The following is a 20,962-nucleotide window of genomic DNA, read 5'->3' as shown; positions in this document are numbered from 1 at the left end:
ATTGGGTTTATTTTATTATTGAGAGATTCAATTAATTTCAATTTATTTATAAGATTAAATTGATGTCAGCGTGAGGGATTAAATTGATGTTATTTTTATATTATTAAGAGATTCATCTAGTTCCAATTTCTTTATATTTATAATTTAACATACAAAAATTTAGCATAAATTTGAATTATTTGTTTTTAGTTAAAAAAAAGCCTTATCATAATCAAAATATTTTAAATATAATGTTTGACTAAATTTTATGTTGGACTATATTTATTTATTTATTTAGTAGCAACATTTACTTTTGTGATTACCAAATTTTTGTTGACTAAACTTATCATAATGACCAACAAATATTACTTACTTTTATCTCTCAAAATCAACTAACTATAACTAGTTTCTTCCATAATAAAATAAGGCACTAAAGGAGTGTTTATGATACAAGAGTGAGGTAATTTTTATGGACCTATGAGAAGGTTATAATTTAGAAGTTCAAATAAAGGGTAACAGAGAAGAAAAGTTTTGTAAATAAGGAAGAAAATCCCTTGTTAGTGATGATCATGTTCTAACAGTTGTGTAGTTGGACTTGGGCAGCAAGTAGGCCACCAAAGATCTAGAACTCTGTTATTTGTAAGTAAATTCTATAAATAAGAGATAAAATCTATATGTATGTATTTAATCTTTTTTTTATTGTTATATTATTACTGTGCACATATATCATCCATTTGACAAATGTCATTACCAAGAGTGTATAGAGATCTGTAACCTCAAAAATATTTCATTTATAGATATCTTGGATAAAGTACCATATCCTATAGGAATATATTAATCATTGACTAGATACTTCTCTCAGATGGAATATTAATGTACCAAAATTTCGTTGCACAATTTCATTCAAAGATGATAACTATATATAAAGTAATATGTATTATGTATTTATTATTTTTGAAAGATGATAACTTGAAATCTTGTTATTTTGTAGACTAGGAATATTGGATGTTATTGATAGCAAACTATCTTGTTTTAGTTTTTTATTGTCTATTAATATATTTTAACTCTTCAAAAGTTTTAAGACTTGTATTAGTTTGAATATTTGAATTTTTCAGTGGTTAGTAACTTTGAATGACTTTAGTTTGATATAACTAAAGATTTATATGAAGAAAATTTAGGTTTTTTGAAAAACCAAAAATCAATCCAATTTAAATCGAATAAAAATGAATTGGATTGGATTTATAAAAAAAATCAAATTGAATAGATGATTAAATGATCAAACCGAAAGAATTAGATCAGATAAAATTTACTTCAAAATCAAACCAATCCAGAATGCGAACACCCTGGTATATATTGCTTCAATTAATTTATTTATCATATACTTTTTATAAATTCAATTTGGGAAAAATATTTCTGCAGTTAATGCAGATAAGTTATCCGCATTTATTCCCAAAACGACGTCGTTTTGTTATTGAAATCTTAAAAAATTATAAGTATAAAGACTATTATAACCCTAAAATAAATTCAAATTACAAAAATACCATGATTTTCGCCCAAAACGACGTCGTATTAGATTTATTGCAGATAAATTATCTGTAGTAACTGCAGAAAAAGAGAATCGATTCAATTTAATCAACACCAGACATAAGTCATTATGATCAATGCCTAAATAGTAGGTAGGTATTTACGCATTTAGTCATTGGGTTTTATTAATCTCATATTAAAGGAGATAAGTTATCTCATGTTATAGAGATAAATTTGTTGGCTCCACCACATGAAAAAATAAAAAGAAAAGAAAAGAAAAAGGTGGCGCAGTTATCGTAGAGTGTGTAGGAAAAAAAACTTATCTCATGCAACATGAGAATAGTTTTTCCCTTAGTCATTTAGACACCTGTTTTTATTCCGACCTCTATTTGTAAAATGTGAAAAGTAACAAAGAAAACAAATAACAATAATCTCACGTTTGCCACATGGGTGTCTTACCAGTTACCACAAAAAAATCCCCCGTTCACATTGCTAAATTAGTACGATAATATCACACCGACCCATGAATGAATCAAAATTCATCGTATTTTTTACTTTTTTTTAAAAGTAAATTACATATATTCTCTACAAAAAACAATTTTATTTATTCGAATACAAAATATTCACATCATGATACAATATGATTAGCTCTCCAAAAAATAATCTTTTGCATTCACAAAAATTAAAATCTAGGCAAATTTCAAAAAAAATTCTGTAACTTTCTTCATAATCATTTACTTTTTTTCAAAATTTTGAATCATTTATCTCTCTGACTTAAAGTTTTTTTATCATTTATCTTTCTAAGTGAAAGAGATAAATGATAAAGAAATTTTAAATCAAGGTAAGTGATAAAAAAATCTGAATAAAAATATAAATGATTCAAAAAAATTATAAGAGGATAAGTGATAATTAAAAAAAATTATAGGGAAATTTTTAAATTTTTTTCTAAAATCAAATATATAACACTTAAATCAATTTCCTTATTAATCGTTATTCTCAAATCGAATGATCTTCCGCTCTGTACCATCAAATTAACGAAAAGAAAAGAAAATATAGAAAAAAAAAGGAGCAGAAAAAGTGTGATCTTCCACTTCCATGATAGGTCAAATCCACGGCAAGAATCAGAGAAATTCAATTCCACGAGTCTACACATGACAATCATCATTAGTAAAAGTAAACACGGTTTTGTTTGGTCTCTAATTGCGAGCACATATTATTATTACACATAAAACACATAGACAAAATCACATGACCAAATTGCACCTGGCACTGCACCCTTTTTATATTTAAGTTCCACCATCAAGTCCTGAACCCATAACTGAGGAACAAAGAGACCCTTTTTCTTCCTTCCCTTCAACCCCTTTTGGTTCCCCTTAATTCTTCAAAGGCTCAATCAAAGCTAAGATTTTTATCTCTTAAGCTTTACAATAATTAAAGGTTAAAAACGTGTGTGGTTGTTGTTGGAAGTTGAAACACAAGTTACAGACCAAGTGTTTGATCTTAAATTTCTCTTAACAATTCTCTTTTGTTTTCAATATTATATACCCAATTTTTTTAACTATTTAGTCTTGGATATTTTGTTTATCTTGTCATCTTTTCTGTTTTTTTGTTCTCATCTTTTGCATCCTTCTTTGTGTGTCTTTATCTTTCTGTTAACTTTCCCTTCTGGTCCTGGATAGGCCAGGAACCTAACCACCCTGGTCTAAAGCTTCATCTGGTTCTCCTATGGCAACTTGGGTTTTATCAGAATGTGGCTTAAAGCCTCTTCCTCCAGTATTTCCAAGACCTAGAACTGGGGTTGTTTTGTTCAACCCTTCAAAGGTTAGGTTTGTTAGCACAAACATGGGAGTGAGAGATCTGAAGTTTCAACCCAGAGGCTATACAAGTTGTAGCTTTGGGGAGAGAAACTGGGGATTGAAAGTGAGTGCCCCTTTGAGTATTGCTTCTCCCATTGAAGGAGAGCAAGAGAGTGCAGCAGAGATAATCAATGGTGCTAATGGGGTTGAACAAGAACTTCCAGAATTTGACCCTAGTGCACCACCACCATTCAAATTGGCTGATGTTAGAGCAGCAATTCCAAAACATTGTTGGGTAAAGGACCCTTGGAAGTCAATGAGTTATGTAGTCAGAGATGTCATTGTTGTTATTGGGTTGGCTGCTGCTGCTGCTTTTCTCAACAACTGGTTGGTTTGGCCTCTCTATTGGGCCGCTCAAGGGACTATGTTCTGGGCTCTGTTTGTTCTTGGCCATGATTGGTAATAACCAGTTTTCTTTTCTCACTTTGTTCTAATTCCCATTTAGCTGCTGCAGTTGGCTTTTTGGGTTGCAGAATTGGGTTAAAACAAAATTTGTGTCTTGATGAGTTTAATTGTTGTTTTGGATCTTTCAGTGGTCATGGAAGCTTTTCAAATGACCCCAATCTGAACAGTGTTGTTGGGCATCTGCTACATTCTTCAATCTTAGTACCTTATCATGGATGGTATGTTAATGCTCATGAAGGAATAGCTTTTTTCTTGCCTGACCCTATTTTAAAATATACTTATCCCTTTAATGCTTGATTATGAATATTTTAAACTGATATTTAGCTGGATTACACAGGAGAATTAGTCATAGGACTCATCACCAAAATCATGGCCATGTTGAAAATGATGAATCTTGGCACCCGGTGAGATGATAATCATTGTTTTAGTTTTTAAGAGATACTGTTTGTCTCCAATTTTTTTCTCAATTCAATGAAGTTTCTGATATATGAAGTGTATTTGTAATCTTGCAGTTGCCTGAGAAAATATTCAGGAGCTTGGACAATGTAACACGTACTTTAAGATTTAAAGTGCCTTTTCCAATGCTTGCATATCCTGTATACCTTGTAAGTTGCTGTGCCTACAAGTTTTGACCATAGTTTGAACATGAATTACTCTTAGTCCTGGTAGAGGAATTGACTTGGATGTTGATCTTTGAATTCAGTGGAGCAGGAGTCCTGGGAAGACTGGTTCTCACTTTGACCCAAGCAGTGAATTGTTCGTTCCCAGTGAAAGAAAAGATGTTATTACTTCTACAGTTTCTTGGACAGCAATGGTGGCATTGCTTGTAGGATTGGGGTTTGTAATGGGACCAATTCAATTGCTAAAGCTTTATGGAGTTCCCTACGTGGTAAGTTCCATCTCTTTTTCTATCATTTCAATGGTTTTTCTTTTTGAATCAAGAATGAAGTCCTTATTTGACTTTGCTTTCAATTGAAGATTTTTGTCATGTGGTTGGATTTGGTGACTTACTTGCACCATCATGGCCATGAAGACAAATTACCATGGTATCGTGGACAGGTACCATTTTTTTTTCTTTTTTTTTTCTTTGTCTCTCTTTTTTCTGTTAAAAAGGATTGATCTTAAGGGTGGTCTTACATGTTTATCCTTCATGTTGAGCAGGAATGGAACTACCTTAGGGGTGGTCTTACTACTATTGATCGTGACTATGGATTAATTAATAACATACACCATGACATTGGAACTCATGTCATTCATCACCTATTTCCTCAAATCCCACACTATCACTTAATTGAAGCTGTAAGTATCTCTCTATTTATGGTGAAAAAATGTATAGTGATTTGCTTGAGATATAGAGTTTAAATGTTGTGTTTGCTTCACTTGCAGACTGAGGCAGCTAAGCCAGTGTTTGGAAAATATTACCGAGAGCCAAAGAAATCTGCTCCTTTTCCCTTTCACCTTATTGGGGACTTGGTAAGGAGCTTGAGGAAAGACCATTTTGTTAGTGACACTGGAGATATAGTGTACTATCAAACAGACCCTGAGCTTAGTGATTCATCCAAATCAAACTGAAGCTTAAAATTTTCCCATTTTGAAGACAAGTGGGACTTCAACACAATTCTTATTGCTGTAAAGATTGTATTAGCTTCTCTTTAAGTTACTGCACGTATTTAGAGTTGAATTATTCATAAGTAAAGGGAATGAATGCCTCTTAGAAATTTATTGTAACTGCCTGATAGTAAATAATGAGTAGGGTATGTGTAGTTTATCCTTCTTGAAGACTGATTTGTCTGTAAATTGATTTTTCTTCATGAAGGAAGTGAAATATTGAATCCTGATTAAATTGATGTTTTGTTTGCTCATATTGAAACACTTTAGTTGAATGATAATATAGAATAGAATTTTATGTTACAGATGTTATTTTTTTCCATCCTATTATCTTTGTCTTTATTTAGCCTAAATTATTGGTTTGATATCTGAGGGCGGGTCTTGGAGCAGTGATAAAGTTGTTCCTTATGACCAGTCACATGTTCGAGTCTGGGAAACAATTTCTTTACAAAGATGCAAGAATAAGGCTATGTACAATCAACTATTATCCATTCTCGTAAATTGGGAGATTTATGCATCAGGATTTACATTTTCACCTTTTATTGGATTGATTTTTCTCGAAAATACGTGGTTAACTATGAGTTAGCTTGTCACGTTTGTGGAAATTATAGTTCTTCCGCTTAGGTTTCTTTTCCGAATAGGCCAAATAATAGTTTGTTGATACCTTATTCCGTAACTATAGCCATTTTTTTCACGTTTCTTTTAGTAGATGATTACCTAATGGCCATGAAAATGATATGCTGCTCATACTGTTTTGTCACTATATTGGTACTGCTTTCTAATGGCTAATGCCAACAAAATGAAAGTCGGTTCCAATTTGCCACGGCCACATGCAATTCAATAGAACTTCTGGCCAACCAAGATTACCAAAACAGGTTCTCATTAGCTTTTGCTGTTGCACCATTCATATCATAACTTATCACGATTGTCCAAAAATACAGTTGATAAAGAAGCACCATGAGCCAAATGGTGGTAGCTCAGTTGGTGTATGGAAGCTAAGCAGGTGGGGGTGAGAGCATGTGTTCGAATCTTTCTAGTATCATCTTTGGAAGAGGTTTAAAACCTTAATCCTGGACCCGTCCCGAATCGGATTAGTTGCGAAACAATGAACCGATTGGAATATTTTCCAAAAAAAAAAAAGAAGCACCATGAATAATTTACAATTGATTATGATAAAAACATAAAAGCAAATTATATTCTCTCTTATCGTTATTGGGTCTTATCCATTGTTTTATGTGTTGCATGAAATAAAATTATTTCACGTAATATGAAAAATATTTTTATTTTTGTAGTTAAGTATATGCATTTTATATAAACGGTTAACATATAATATATTAACAGTAATCTCATACCAATATGTGAAATATGAGCATGCACTCAGACCTCTAAAATACTTAATTTTATGTCTGAGGTTCTTAGCACTTTTAAATAAACAAAATAGGGATGCAATTGACTAATTATGAGATTTACCAACCATTTCTATTTAAGAGAACTTGAGCTGCAGTTCATGACCTTTGACTAATGCAATTCAGATTTTAGAATCGGTTAGGTATGAATAGACATATGTTAATGTCATTCAAAAGGAAAATTGTCAAATTATATGTTCAACGCAATCCTGCACATAATACTAAATAATTCAATCCAATTTAATATGCATGCAGTCTTATCAGTTTATAATATATAATTATCTTTAATTAATAAAAAATAAAACAAGAACAAAATAGTTTGGGATCTCTCCCTAACCTATACAAAACCCCTTCTTTTATTCTCCATTGTTAAGTTGATATATAAATTAATAACTAGATTTAGATCTGCATGTTACACGTGTGCCTCAACAATGACAATATTAAAGATTTTAAGACTTTTAGTAAACGTTACTCCAAGGAATATAAGGAATATCAGGGGTCATATTCTCAATGAGCTTTCGGCTGAAAATAAAAACGGGATTTTTTTTTAAAAGTGGGAATTTTTTTAGAATAAAAGATTTGTTTTTTTTATATATATTGATTAGTCCAGCACCAATTGTGTTGTGCCTAATAACACATAATTGAAGGTAGAAGATGTTGATGAAGAGAAGGAAAGATTGATTAGTTGTTGTCAGGATGCTTGGAAGAGCGAGATGGTGTACTCAGTTGCAAGACGATTGGGTAGTGCTTTCGCTTCTTTAGGTAGTATAAGAGCAACTGGAGGTACTAGTAAAGGCACTCCGACACTTAAATCAATTGAATATCCAATGAGGTACAATTATTCAAAGAGAGATATCATACCTAAGCCAATTGACCTCTGTATTTATAGTGTTTGAGCGCCGTGTTTATCATCGTCCTTCATGAGACGATGTTCATGTTGATTTGTAGAGAGGGTGGCTTCTCTCAAGCTATTCCTTAGTGGACAAGGCTATGTTCAGAGTATATTCTATAGATATGTTGGCAAGCAGGAGCTGTCATCCTTTCACTGGTTACTGGTGGTGGCCAACTTGCTTGAGCTGCAGACCTCGACAATGATGGTTCCTTTCAAGTTAAGTTATGTTGGTTTGGTGGCCAAGTACCTTAGCGAGATTCATGCCTCTAAGGTGACATGGTCTGCCTTTTAAGGCGTGTTTGGTGTGATGTATAAGGCCTGATAGTATAAGCTTATACTATACATTGTGATATTTTTAGTTGTTTGGCGTGACCATCGTATTATACAAGTTTATACATCAGGATCCCTTAATACATTGATGTATAAACTTATCAGGTCTAAGGGGGTGGGATAAGCCCTGATAAGGAATTGATGTATTAGCTTGATACATTCCCATCTTTCTCTTCCCGATTTTAACCCAGGTAACCATTCTCTTCTTCTTCCCCCTTTCTTCATACCGTGATTGTTGAGAAATGGATTCACGACGGTGGTGGCTGATACATCAGCGGTTCACAGCATATTGGTTCACAAGTCCAACGAGAAAAAAATCATTCTCCTCGATTCTCAAAACTCATCGCCGCCAGCAGCGACCCTGGAGACAGGTCCCTCGTAGTCTTACTTCCACCTTCATCTTTCCTCATATCTCTATCTTTATATGAATTTTGATTTCGTCGTCGCATGTAGGTTCAATTTTTGGCATATATACAGAAGAACATGGCTCTTTATCAGTTCCGTAATGGGATCCTTTTGACTGTTGCCGCTGCTGCTATCTAATTTCCCTTGTGGCAAGCTCCCACTACTCTCCACAAGGTATCCATTTCCTTTTTTTTTCATTTTAGAGTTGTGATTCAATGCTTTACATTTTTGGAAACCCTAACTGGCATTTTGGGTATATTCAAATATCTCCTTCTTAATTGCCTCAATTTATATGCCATTACTATGAGCTATAAGATTTTGTAGTTCATTTTATTTATAAAAATTCTCATGATAGGAGTTCCTGTTCTTTCTTTCCTTTCATTTGTGGTCACTGGATAATGAGTTTATTTATATGTGAATTTGGTTTTCTTTAGAACCCATACTCTGTGAACATCCTTCTTGCTGGTTATGACAAAGAGACAAGCCCTTCACTATACTATATTGACTACATTGCAACAACACTTTACAAGCTTGAAAATGGAGCTTTTGATTATGGCTCCTATTTTTTACTGTCAATAATGGACAGACACTACCATAGTGGAATGTCAATGGAAGAAGCAATTGATCTCATTGATAAGTGCATTATGGAAATAAGATTGAGGTTGGTTGTGGCACCACCAAACTTTGTTATCAAGATAGTTGACAAGGATGGTGCAAGAGAGTATGCATAGTGAGAATCAGTCAAGGATACTCCTACTCCTCCAGCTTGAGTTAACTCTGTTTCTTATTTTGGTTGGACTTCATTCATTTGCCTATGCTTTTCTCTTTCTACATTTTTATTTTCACTTCCTCTTAGTGCTATTGCCTATTGTGTTGAATTAATATGTATGACTAGTTTTATTCGAAAATGAATTTGTGGCAATGTATGAGGTAGGCTTGATTTTAATATACCTTAAGGTGGGGATTTTGGAAATTTGTGAATAACATTTGAGGAAAGAGGGAGGAGTGTTGTTTAGGAGTGTGTCTTCACTATTTTATAACTCATCATGGTTGTGTAAGCCAACATGGCAATATGGTTATTCTTGTAATGGACATGTGAAAAAGAAGCTACCTTATTTTAGCTTAATTAATGGTAGATGTAACACCCCGTGTATACCCGGTTTGTTAACATGTCATCGTATTAAGCCACACTTAATTAAAATTGCGGAATATCTTTTTCTTTTCAATTATGATGTCATTATCATTACCAAGTTGAATTAGTTAATTCATTTCCAAGACATTGCCTGTATGTAAATTGCAAAAGACAACTATCTACACTGAATAGCCTCATATATATAAATCATTAATTGTGTCTCTAGTCACAGCACTACAACACGTAGGTCGGACAAACCCTGATAGTTTATACAACTCAAGTCTAAACTACGATACATAATCAAATATGGCATGGACAATCTCCATGCTCACCAAATAAGGCAACAAGGCCCAACAGAGTCTCAACAATAACAACATAATCATAAAGATAACATATCAACATCCAACATATAATCATAACAGCAAACAACTAACTCAGCTCCGGCCTCTTGTCGCCCGAGGTCTCAACCCCTGGGTTACCTGAACCTGAAATATGTGCCCCTAACGTGGGGTGCAATCTCTAAACAGAATTCTCAGTAAGACAAGGGGTCCTCAAGGATTTTCCACCCCAAGCTCACTTACATATGCAATATAAGTTCCAAAAGCAGTTTAACAGTATAAGTTCCAAAACAGTGCAATACAGTAGATAATCATGTCATGTGTGTTATAACTAATCTACTGGCCAGAGAGATACAAGAATACGTTTATTACCCACATAGTACGCGCCCATGTCATACCTGCCCACAGGATCACATCCCGTCTAGGCGAACACCACATACAAATCATAAGGCATTTGCACTTAACAGCTCAAAAAGCATTTCAATAAAACAATACATGAAAACACATCATGCGTATAAACCATCCCCCCATGGGATATGGTGGAACCAACAATGGCTAAACCGAGGACACAAAAGCTTACCTTGCAAGCTAACTACCCAAGCCAAGAGTCCACACACAGCAGAATCACGATCTACTTTGGACCAGCAATCAAATCAATATTCAAACACAACAAGCATAAGACATAAAGACAACACATTTCCTTCACGTTCAAGTCTTTAGGCTTCTCATAAAGCCATAAGCCCTTAACCCCTTAGGTTCTGACTTAGATTAAGTAATACAGAAGTTCAACTTCATCAATCTAGGGTCTACAAACCCGTAACTCAGTTCTGTATGAACAGTACAGTTACTGTTCTCGAAAACCTAGAATATTCGGATATATGTCGAGGCCATATTTGGATATTCATATCCGGAAATCCATATTCGGAAATCCGAAAACCCCATATCCGGATATTTCGCGACAAAATGCAGTTCTGCATTTTCACGAAGATATCACTCAAAGGTTCAACTTTTACCATTAACATACGTTCAAGACTCCATTTTTAGGCACATACAGGTTCATACACGTGTTGTTTACTTAACTAACCCCTTAAACATGCCAAGGCTCCATTTTTAACCATTAAAACTCATGATCAAAGGTGATGAAGCTTACCCAAGCTCAAAACAGAAATGGATGATGCTCTTGGAGCTCACTTGAAGCTCCCAAAGTCAGGCTAAGCACATCCCACGAAAATGGTGATCAAGAGTGGTTCTTTCTCTTCAAAGGTCACACTTTGAAACTCAAACCACCAAGAGAATGGCCCTCACACCACTATCCCAAGGAGGCAGCACCACAACTCAGAACATATACTCACAAGAACCTATTTTTCTCCCACCCCAAGGTTGTTCTCAAGTATCAACTAGTTAGAGGTGAAGAAATCAAAGGAAAAAAGGTAACTTGGAGAGTTTCCCAAGCAAAGAAGGCCAAGGGAGAAGGGTGGCAGCAGCCAATGCTCTCAGAAATTTCACGTAGGAACCAAAGAATGACCTAAAAATCTGTGTCGAGGCCTTATATAGGCCACTTAAATTTTAATCGTACTGTATTAGCGCTAATAGCTACGCTTAGCGTTTTAATCCCAAACTTAGGATTTTGAACCTACTCATTTTTTTAAGATTTTTCGTATTTTTATTTTATTTTTCGCAGCACCTTTCTGGTACGCGCTTTTACTTACAAGTATCAGTTCTGGCACCAGTTCTCATTATTTTGACCTGAAACTTGTTATGCTAGTTCCATATATTATTCTAGTGACATATACACACTTTTCATAATTTTTTGGGATACTCCATCGGTACACATTTATTCCGAGGAGCAGAACCGGTATCTGCGCTTTTCGTCAGAAAACGACTTTCAGCATTCTTAATCACTTACTATAATTATTTAAGCCTTCTTATAATTATTAGGGTCAATTATGGAATTATTTCCTAATTCTCATATTTATTTAATTAATTTCCTAAATTAATAGTGCGGGTTCTTACAGTAGACAATGACAGAAAATAGAATGAAAATTTCAGATGAAAACCATGATATTTGTGTCTCCAATGTGAGGTTTATGGTAATGCTACAAAGTATCCGGGGGTTAAAGTCTCAACGAATTATAAAAATACCAATTTTAAGTCAATGGTATATTTCAAGGACCTTGAGTTATTATATTCATAAGAAAAATAAAATAAAATAAACATTTGAAGTGAGTTTGTATTTAAAATAAATAAATAAATAAAAATATATTTTTATTTTACTTTGAAAAAAATAACACAACTAATCATAACTGGTTTTGAATAAGCTATAAAACTGGTTTTAAATTGAGAAGGATAACTAAATAAATTTGTTTCAAGTTAATATATATAGTAGTTATGAACTTTTTTAAAAATATAGAAAAATTTATTTCTATAAAATTTATTTTATTTTTTGGAATCAATAGATTTTTATGTAGATTAATATCATATGACATGTTTGAAAGAATTATATAATTTTTTTATTAAAGGGTATTTTTGTCAAAAATATTTATTTTTATCCTATCTGGTACTATACATTGCATTACCAAACACTTGATAGTATTATCTTATAAAATACATTATCTTATACAATGCCATGCCAAACACTGTATAGTATTAAAATTTAATCAGGCCTTATACTATCAGGTCTTATACTACCAGGTCTTATACTATACTATACACCAAACATGTCCTTAGGTTATGTTTACATACAGTGAGTCCAGACAAGGGCGGAGGGAGGGGGTGCTAGGGTGGGCGGCCGCCCCCCTCCTTAAAATTTGAAGAATTATTTTTTACGCTAGACTGCACTTCTTTCTTCTCATCTAGCAGTGGTCTTTTTTTTTTTGGATTGCTCCACTGGTTTCCGGGGCTTCGCCCCGACTATGTCATGTCCGACCCGGGTAGGTTACCTAGCATTGGCAGGTGAGTCTCCCAGCGAAGATTTTCTGCATACACAAGGTCTTTGTTGAAGAACTTGTTTTCTCATTTGCATCATATTCCCTCCTTCAGTTGGTTTATAAGTTATAGTTTCATCATGCTTCTCAAATTCAGATTCTGTTGTATCCTCATCAAGAAATCCCATTAGCAGTTCCGCACTACATTCCCCATCTTCAGCTTGTATTTTTCTTTTAGAAATACAAACCTCTCTTTTGATGGTAACCCAACAATTTTCAATGAGCTTCACGTTTCCTACACCAGTTTCCCCTCTAGGTATTCCTCAACAGGTTTTGTTCTTCGCTATTCTCCTTTCTCTTCCATCTCGGTCACTCTGGTTAGAGCTCAAAATCATGAAAATCAATTCATTTTTCAAAAGGGTTGTTCTGGGTTGCTTTTGTTTTCCAAAATTGGTAATTTTTTTATCTTATTTTTTCATTTTTTTTTTACTCATGATTCATTTTCTTGCAATAGTCCCTTTTAAATATATTTGAAATAGTCTAGATTGAGAAAGCTATTAACTTGTTTAAATTTGAGATTGAAACTAGTTGTGGAGTTGAAGTATCGCGCCTCTGTGAAAATTTAATGAAGATTAGTGAGATTCTACTTATAATTTTTGCTTCCATTTCATTTTTATGTTATGTTGTTGTAGTTAAATGTGCCTAAAATTTATTGGAGATTAGTTCTTTTGTTTTCTAAAAATCATCTTTTGTGCGTGTACATTTTCGCCCCCCCACCCATGAATTCCTGGTTCCGCCACTGAGTCCAGATCAGATAGCAATCGATATCCGAAATCGTAGTGGACTGGACTAATTTGGTCTCGGGTTTGTCCCTCTTCACCTTTCCCAATAATTGCCACAAAGCGGCAAACCTACTACCCTTTAGATAAGAATAGTAAAATGCCTTTTTTTTAGAGGAATTTCCGAAAATAAGGAAATTTAGTCGATAAGGTCTATTTATGATAAATTTTATATGTAGCAAATTGTTTATTTATTTTAGATAACTTAGAAGATCATTCAAAATTATAAATTTTTTACATATTATACAATTCAAGTTATGAACATGTTGCCATTTATAGGTTCATGATGATCTAAAATCCGTTGTAACAAATCTCTCTGCCCACACCAAAAAAAAAAATCTCTCTGTATGTAAACTCTTGTGCCCATTTATGAAGGAAACAAAAAAACCCAAAAAGTTATCTTTCTACAGTTTGTGATATTTTGAAGATGAGCATCTTTACTCTATCCTTTACGTGACAAACAGGACTAAACTTCATATAAGGAATAAAGAGTGCCATTCCACGTTATTGTTCTCGAATCTAGGAGACTAATTTATATTTGTTTTACACACTCGTAAACTGCAGTTTATTTTTGCACTTGACTTGTTTGGTTATCATACGCTACACAATAGGAATTTTACTTCCCCTAGAGTAATTTTATAGATACAAAAAAATATTCTAATTACTTTCTTGTCTTTTTGTGATAATTTGATATTTTTTTTATATTATCCATTAATTCATGGATTACTTAACTAATATGATTCAAACAGGATATGACCACATGAACGGCAAAGCTTACTCTATCAAGTTTTGACACAGATGCGCTTTCATGGATTTAAACTCAAGACTAATGATTAAGTTAAATATACAACCCCTTACTAGTTGATTTATGTGCTTAGTAGTTGATAATTTCATATCTGAAATTAATTTTACTTTACATCTTCCAAATAAAATTAACTCTCCAAAAATCATTGCCAAATGCAAAACACTTCTTTCACCAAAATTATTTTTGACAATTAATTCTTTTCGAAGAGTCTATTTACAAATATGTAAAAATAATACTGCGTATAAATATAAAAATTACCTTCACATCTACCTCGTTAATCGAGATTTAATAAAAAATGATTACTTTTCTTCAAATCAATTTCTCTCATTATTTAATCGAGTATACATTGGAGAGCTTTCCCAATGTCAAGTAGACATAGGCTCAGCAAAGAAAAAGTGAAAAGAATAAGAATAAAAATAAATCTTTTTCCTTTTTGTTTCCTATTTTAATTTTTTTTTTTTTTTTTTTTTTTTGATCTTGTTCATTTTGTTTGGTGTGGTTTTGTCTAGATCAATGACATAGATGTCATAGATGTTAAACACCCCAAGTTCCTGAAGTCCATCGCAGATTTGGTCACCAGCTGAGGCTAATCGTTAATGTTATATCCCGTATTATGTGAGAGAGGCCAAGCCCACTATTAGGCCCAATTGTTTCTTGTAATTTTATAATTTTGTGATACAAATGTTTTTTGTAATTCTAAAACTTTGAATAAAGCTGGAAGGAAAATCTAACAATCATGTAAACTTAAATTAGACTTTCTGTTTGTTCAAACCCCTTTTTTTGGCAATGATTTGATAATATAGGATTTAATAATAGTGTAAAAACATTTTTTGTTTAAAATAAATTAAAACAATTTAAATGAAATTTAAATTTGATATACTATTAATATAAAAAAAATACGTTATAATCTAATGATATATTGATATATCATGAAGAAGTTAGACTTTTTTTTTTTTGAGGTTACAAGGAATTGAACACAACACCCTACACTACACACACAGCAGTCATTTAGACCAAAATACAACTTGATAATATAAGATTAAGATTGAATTATAAAATAGACAAGCTTTACACACAAAATTAAATACAATCCATATTCTAACTCTTAATAAATTAAGGAGTTAATCTAACGTGAAACAGAATTAAATTCCCTCAAACAGCACCGATTTACTATTGTTAATCTTGTCTTGTAGGTAAATTTTCTTCTAATAGAACTTGTATTTAGCAAGCTCATCAAAACTTATTAAATTAATTAGCAGGTTGAATCTAAGGTGAAAGTGAATAAAATTCCCTCAAACACCACCCATTTATTGTTGTTAATCTTGTCTTGTAGGTCAACCTTTATTTTTATTTGAACATGAATTTAGCAACTCACCAAACTTTGAATCACAGATTCAATTTAAGCAAGTTTGTAATTGATTATTTTAAAGAAAAACAATCACTTTTTATTTAGAAAAAAAAAACTATCTCAAGTTTTTTTGTTATAAAATATTTTAAATACAAAATATGTTAATCCAAAAACAAACATTTAAAATCATATCTACAAGTTATATTGAAAATTGCCAGCTCAAAGACTAATATATTAACTAAGCATGAGGAATCTGAATCCAATTTTCTTTGGCTAGATATATAATATTTACATTGTATTGTGAATATTTACAATAAAAACGTTGTACTAGCTATGTATACTTGCCATTACTTTCTCATCCACGCGCAAGGATGAATTTATTAAATTTAAAAATTCAATCCATTAAAGTTAGTGTTTCAAATTTTATAGTATAAGATAAACTTTTTCGAGGATATATATATATATATATATATATTTTTTTTTTTTTACAAACTTTTTGTTTACAAACTTACAAACTACACTATGTTTGTATGGTAATACTCTACTCAAGAATGTATTAGCGGTCAGACATAGTATAGTTTGTAAACAAAAAATTTGTAAATATAATATTATCACCCCCCCCCCCCTACACACACATATATATATAATTAAAGAGGCGAAATGACTCATAAATTTGTTCTCACTTGCAAAATAAAAATAAAAATTACCAATTAATCTCAACTAACTTTAATATTATTGAGAACCTAAGTGTAGGTAATCAAAATCTTACATTAGTTAAGAATAAACTAAGTGATGACTGTAACATCCTGGTGGCTGATGAAGGCGAGAAGTGATCGCCGGTGCAAAGAGGCACGGACAAGGAGCGACTCCTAGCAGGTTTCCAGCGGATGGATACATGAATGAATCGAATACACACCCAAAAGAGAGGGATTCCAAAGACTGTACGTATATATAACTCTACAATTAGGGATACTTTATAAGAATTAATTAGTACTACCTAGACTAACAAAATGCATATATTTTTCAGTAGCCCAGAACGGAAGAACTCCATAGTTATATGTGCTTAATTTAGAGCAATTTTGAGATAGGTGACTATTGTGCAATTTGTAATCAATTAAATTAACCACACAAATACGCAAGTGCACGTGTCACAAGTAATAAAGGGATGTGTGAGTCCAAGATCGTTCACACGGAGATGATTTATAAAGCAGTGATTATTTAAGTATAGAAACTAGAAAATGATTGATTTTTGATAGTTGAGTTTTTAAAATAAAAGATAATTAAACTAAGAAAATAGTAAGCTAATTCTAAGGTATTAAAGTGATGGATGAAATACAGGTCAGGTTCAATTTTTCTGATACAACAATACTGAAACGATGCTCTATCAATGCTTAATTAGTAACCGAACACTAAGGTATGCTGGGGCTTTTGGCTAACCTAACATATATACCCAATAACTAATTCCCACATCTCTATGGCCAAATTAATTATCAAATTCATTAAGCTCAAGTTCAAGGTTATGTGGTGTGAATGATCTCTCTACCCAGAGGCGGACCGAGGGGGGTGCTAGGGTAGGCGGCCGCCCCCCTCAAAATTTGAAGAATTTTTTTTTTGATACATAGAAGAAATTTTTTAACATAAGTATAATGTAAGAAACCTTCATTTTTTCTCTCCATTAATGTGAAGTAATTTTCTCCTGTCGCAGAGAGTTTATAGAGCTTCTTTATATTCTCAGGTCCTATATCTATTGAAATCCCTCTATTGAAATCCCTCTAACTCTGATTGTATTTTTTCTCCCTCCAAGAAAGTTAACAAAATGAACAAAACAAAAAAAGAATGAAAAAGAGTACAGTACCATGATTAGATCTTGTCGAATTGAAAAGTAAGCTCAGTGTTTAGTTTGAGGGTTTTAGATAGAGTTAAGAGATAGAGAAAAGAAAGTCACGATTATCAAATCCAAGATTTAATGTTTTCTTGTCTTTTTTTGCTTTAACAAAAAATAGGTTTATTTAAGATTACATCACAATGTTGAGAGTATTAATGACCACCAATAGAGCTACATGGTTTCTCTTAGTTCCAATTCTTTTAGCTACGTGGCGCTTGCTTGTTGGCACAGACCTGGTGGTAACAATTAGCATATGGAATTAGCATGAAATTATGGAGAAAGATCTGTTTACAAATTTTTTTTACAAATTACATTAAGTATGACCAGTCATACACTCTTGATTAAAGTATGACGGTTAGACACATTGTAGTTTGTAAGAGTTTCTAAACAAAAAGTTTGTAAATAAAACATTCCCCTTAAATTATAGTTTAAACCTCGACTTGAAACTTATAGTTTCAACTTTTATTATGCTTAAGATGTTAGCACAAATCTTCCTATCCATGAATAAAAATAAGAAGTCCGAGAGCCTTATGAAAAAATGAACCTTATTCTTTCGATCCTTCTCCTTTTCTGATGATTCGTGACAGAGAGGGAAGTGAGGGGCATAATGGTTTTGGTGATTGTGCTTCTTGGCAATATGTCTCTTCTGATTTATCTTTGGCTTTTCTCTCTATAACAAGGTATTTATGAGTTATGTTCTCTGGATTGGTGTTTCGGCCTCCCACATATTGTGGTTGAAGAGAGGAACAAATATTTAATTTTTCATATTTTAGCCTCTCATATATTATGTTTGAAGAGAAAAACAAATGTTTAATTTTTAGCCCCCCACAGAAAAAATTCCTGGGTCTGCCACTGTCTCTACCCACAACTTAATTAAGTTACTTTTCTTCACCTAATTAATCCACACAATTCAACAAGGGTCTGGATTCGGAAACCTCTCGGCCCCAACCTCCTCAATATCATATATGTATCTCTCGACATGCATACATGAACATAAATAAGCAAACTTGTTGAAAAACTAACTAAACATTCATAAAAATAAAGTTTAGGCATCCATTAAAGTGTTACAGCATAGGTACTTTATCACCCAACTTAATGAGCAATTTAGCTCATGATGGAATAAAAGAACATGCAAAGAAAGGGATGAAGAAGCATTGAAACAGGTTCCATAAACTAAACACTGCTATATCAAAACTCTGTCGCGACCAGACTACTCCTCAGCAATGTTATAGCAAGACGTTGCTCTCTGACTTCAGCTTCCGGGGAACTCTCCCTCTCTCTCTAAACGTGATGAGTTACTACATTATTTCAAGCCTTTTGAATTCGTAGGGGGCTCTTCTTTAAATAGAACAGGTGGTTGGTTAATTAGGCTTCAAGTTTAGGAGTGAAAATCCATGAATTGTGCTACTGCAGTCCTATTTTATCCCTATTTTTCTTGGGTTGTTGGCACTTAATTGGATAAGATCTTGATATTCTTGATTTGATTCTGCGAATATTGTTGCTGATTAGATAAGAGTTTGTTATCCTTAATTGTTGGGATTTGAGATAAGATTTGATCTTCAAAAATGTCCTTATCCTCGCTTGCTGGTGCAGTATCTATTTGTTGGGATCATAACTAACTTTTGAAATTTGAATTTCAGTTGTTCCCTTGTCCTCGCTGTCATGCTGTACCGATTGTTATATCATTACTTCGTTAGCTTCTCTGCTACAACACTTAAACATCAACTTTCCTGCAAAGACAAAGCACTCAACAAGTCATTTATTCTTATACAAAATCAAGGAATATTATCTCATTTTCCATACTTAGTCATCTTAAAGCACTTAAAAATGAATACGCAATATTTAGCTCAATTATCATGCAAATAAGACAAATTATATGGAATTTATACAGTAAATTCATCATAAAAATACCAAATTAACTCTCATTTGGGAGAGTTATCACACTCCAAACTCAAAATGTTGCTCGTCCTCGAGTAACAAAGAAGAAATTTATTAATAAGCCTGCGTAAATTCGATAGCATTATTGCAACAATGATTATTATTGAGATGAACAATTCTGATGTAGCATTCCAACAGCAAAGTACACGTGAGAGTTGCTTCTCAACCTTGGCTTACATTTCAACTTTGGGACTCTTTGTTAGCTTGACTTCTTTTGGCTTCTTGCTTCTGGAACATTGAGTGTGTGTGTGTGTGTGTGTGTGTGTGTGTGAAGAACTTCCTTGTTGACATGAACCACTTGAGAGCTTTAAACTAATAATCATATGGATTAGTTGCTTTATCCATACATTGCCAAACTTGAATCAAAACCCATGTGTAGAGAGTTGAAGGAACGGGTGTCCACTTAGTTTGGTTATTTTGACTTTGGCTCCCTCTTTTGTTTTCGTGAGCTTTGCCTATGTGCATTGGTAATTATTTTATTTTTTTGCTTTTTGATTTGGTTTTTCTTTTTGTGAGGGGCTTTCTTTTCACTTATGTTTTTGAACTTCCATTAGCTTGGCTTATTTCACCCTTATAGCCTTTAAAACTTACTCATATTGTCAGATTCAAATCCATCAAACCTTGGATCCAAAGTCTTCATTCGCAATTCACTCTTTGGGCTTCTCTTGCTTTCTAGTTCATCCTTTGTGCTTGAATGCTCAATAATTCTAGTTGCTTTCTGCCTTGATCATTTTAGCCTCTAATTCATACCTTCATTGCCTTGCAAGTTCAAGTTGAAGAACACTTACTCTCTCTTAACGTAACTACTATTTTTCTGCTACAACAAAAAAGATCACAACAACATAGCTAAGGATGCAATCTGTTTTATCTTATTGATGCAACATTATTTTTTCGACTTCTTGTTACTTTTTATTGAGGCTTTTTCCAAGTCTTTTTATTATTTTACTACTATAATGGGTAACCTATTTCCTAATTCATACCGAATTTAAAATCTAACTAATTGGCAAACATGTTCCTTTTTTTAATTTTCATGATGATGCAAGAGGTTTCACTTCAAAAAGCAAAAGAAGAAAAGAAAAAGAAAAGAACAAGGCAACTTGTTTTTTTTTTCATTTTTAAATTAGAACTAAGGGAAGTTCTAATCATGGTCTTTGTCTTCTTCCTGGTCCGAGGGGTTATCTTCCATGTTTTCATCTTTTTGCTTAACCTCATCTCTCATTTCTTCATTTTTGCCTTGATTTTTCCACTTTTGGGTGCTTGGTGTCTCCATTCTTGCCATTCCAAACTCAGTTTGGTTGCCTCATATCAAAGTGATTGAGGTATGGGGGACTCCAAACTCAAGCCTTTG

At 33.1% G+C, this 20,962-nt stretch overlaps 1 protein-coding gene and 1 pseudogene across 3 annotated transcripts; both read left to right on the top strand.

Moving 5' to 3' along the window:
- The first annotated feature begins 2,833 nt into the window (after positions 1–2,833).
- On the top strand, positions 2,834–5,597 carry LOC133294203 (omega-3 fatty acid desaturase, chloroplastic-like). Of its 3 annotated transcripts, XM_061492853.1 has the most exons (10): positions 2,834–3,324; positions 3,367–3,472; positions 3,524–3,758; positions 3,893–3,982; positions 4,102–4,168; positions 4,277–4,369; positions 4,468–4,653; positions 4,743–4,823; positions 4,926–5,063; positions 5,151–5,597. In XM_061492853.1, exons 1-10 carry the CDS (start codon positions 3,229–3,231, stop codon positions 5,334–5,336), a joined length of 1,278 nt encoding a protein of 425 aa, XP_061348837.1. In that variant the 5' UTR covers positions 2,834–3,228; the 3' UTR covers positions 5,337–5,597. The 3 variants fall into 3 exon arrangements, with proteins under 3 accessions (XP_061348837.1, XP_061348836.1, XP_061348835.1); XM_061492852.1 differs by having other exon boundaries at positions 2,834–3,758; positions 4,926–5,012; XM_061492851.1 differs by having other exon boundaries at positions 2,834–3,758.
- A 1,894-nt stretch (positions 5,598–7,491) lies between these two features.
- On the top strand, positions 7,492–9,175 carry LOC133294200 (proteasome subunit beta type-2-A-like; annotated as a pseudogene).
- The last annotated feature ends 11,787 nt before the right edge of the window (positions 9,176–20,962 follow it).

The sequence above is a fragment of the Gastrolobium bilobum genome, unplaced genomic scaffold (assembly GCF_033153095.1).
Source record: "Gastrolobium bilobum isolate Gb01-03AN ecotype WA unplaced genomic scaffold, APGP_CSIRO_Gbil_v1 utg94886, whole genome shotgun sequence".
In the NCBI taxonomy this organism is placed as follows: Eukaryota; Viridiplantae; Streptophyta; class Magnoliopsida; order Fabales; family Fabaceae; genus Gastrolobium; species Gastrolobium bilobum.
Note: the sequence above shows the minus strand (reverse complement) of the source record. Positions and strands in the feature narration are given on the sequence as shown.

Excerpts from the sequence above, each read along its gene's own strand:
- LOC133294203 (XM_061492851.1), top strand. The coding sequence starts at position 3,229 with ATGGCAACTTGGGTTTTATCAGAATGTGGCTTAAAGCCTCTTCCTCCA. Across the intron at positions 3,759-3,892 it reads TTTGTTCTTGGCCATGATTG|TGGTCATGGAAGCTTTTCAA; the intron begins GTAATAACCAGT and ends TGGATCTTTCAG. Across the intron at positions 5,064-5,150 it reads ACTATCACTTAATTGAAGCT|ACTGAGGCAGCTAAGCCAGT; the intron begins GTAAGTATCTCT and ends CTTCACTTGCAG.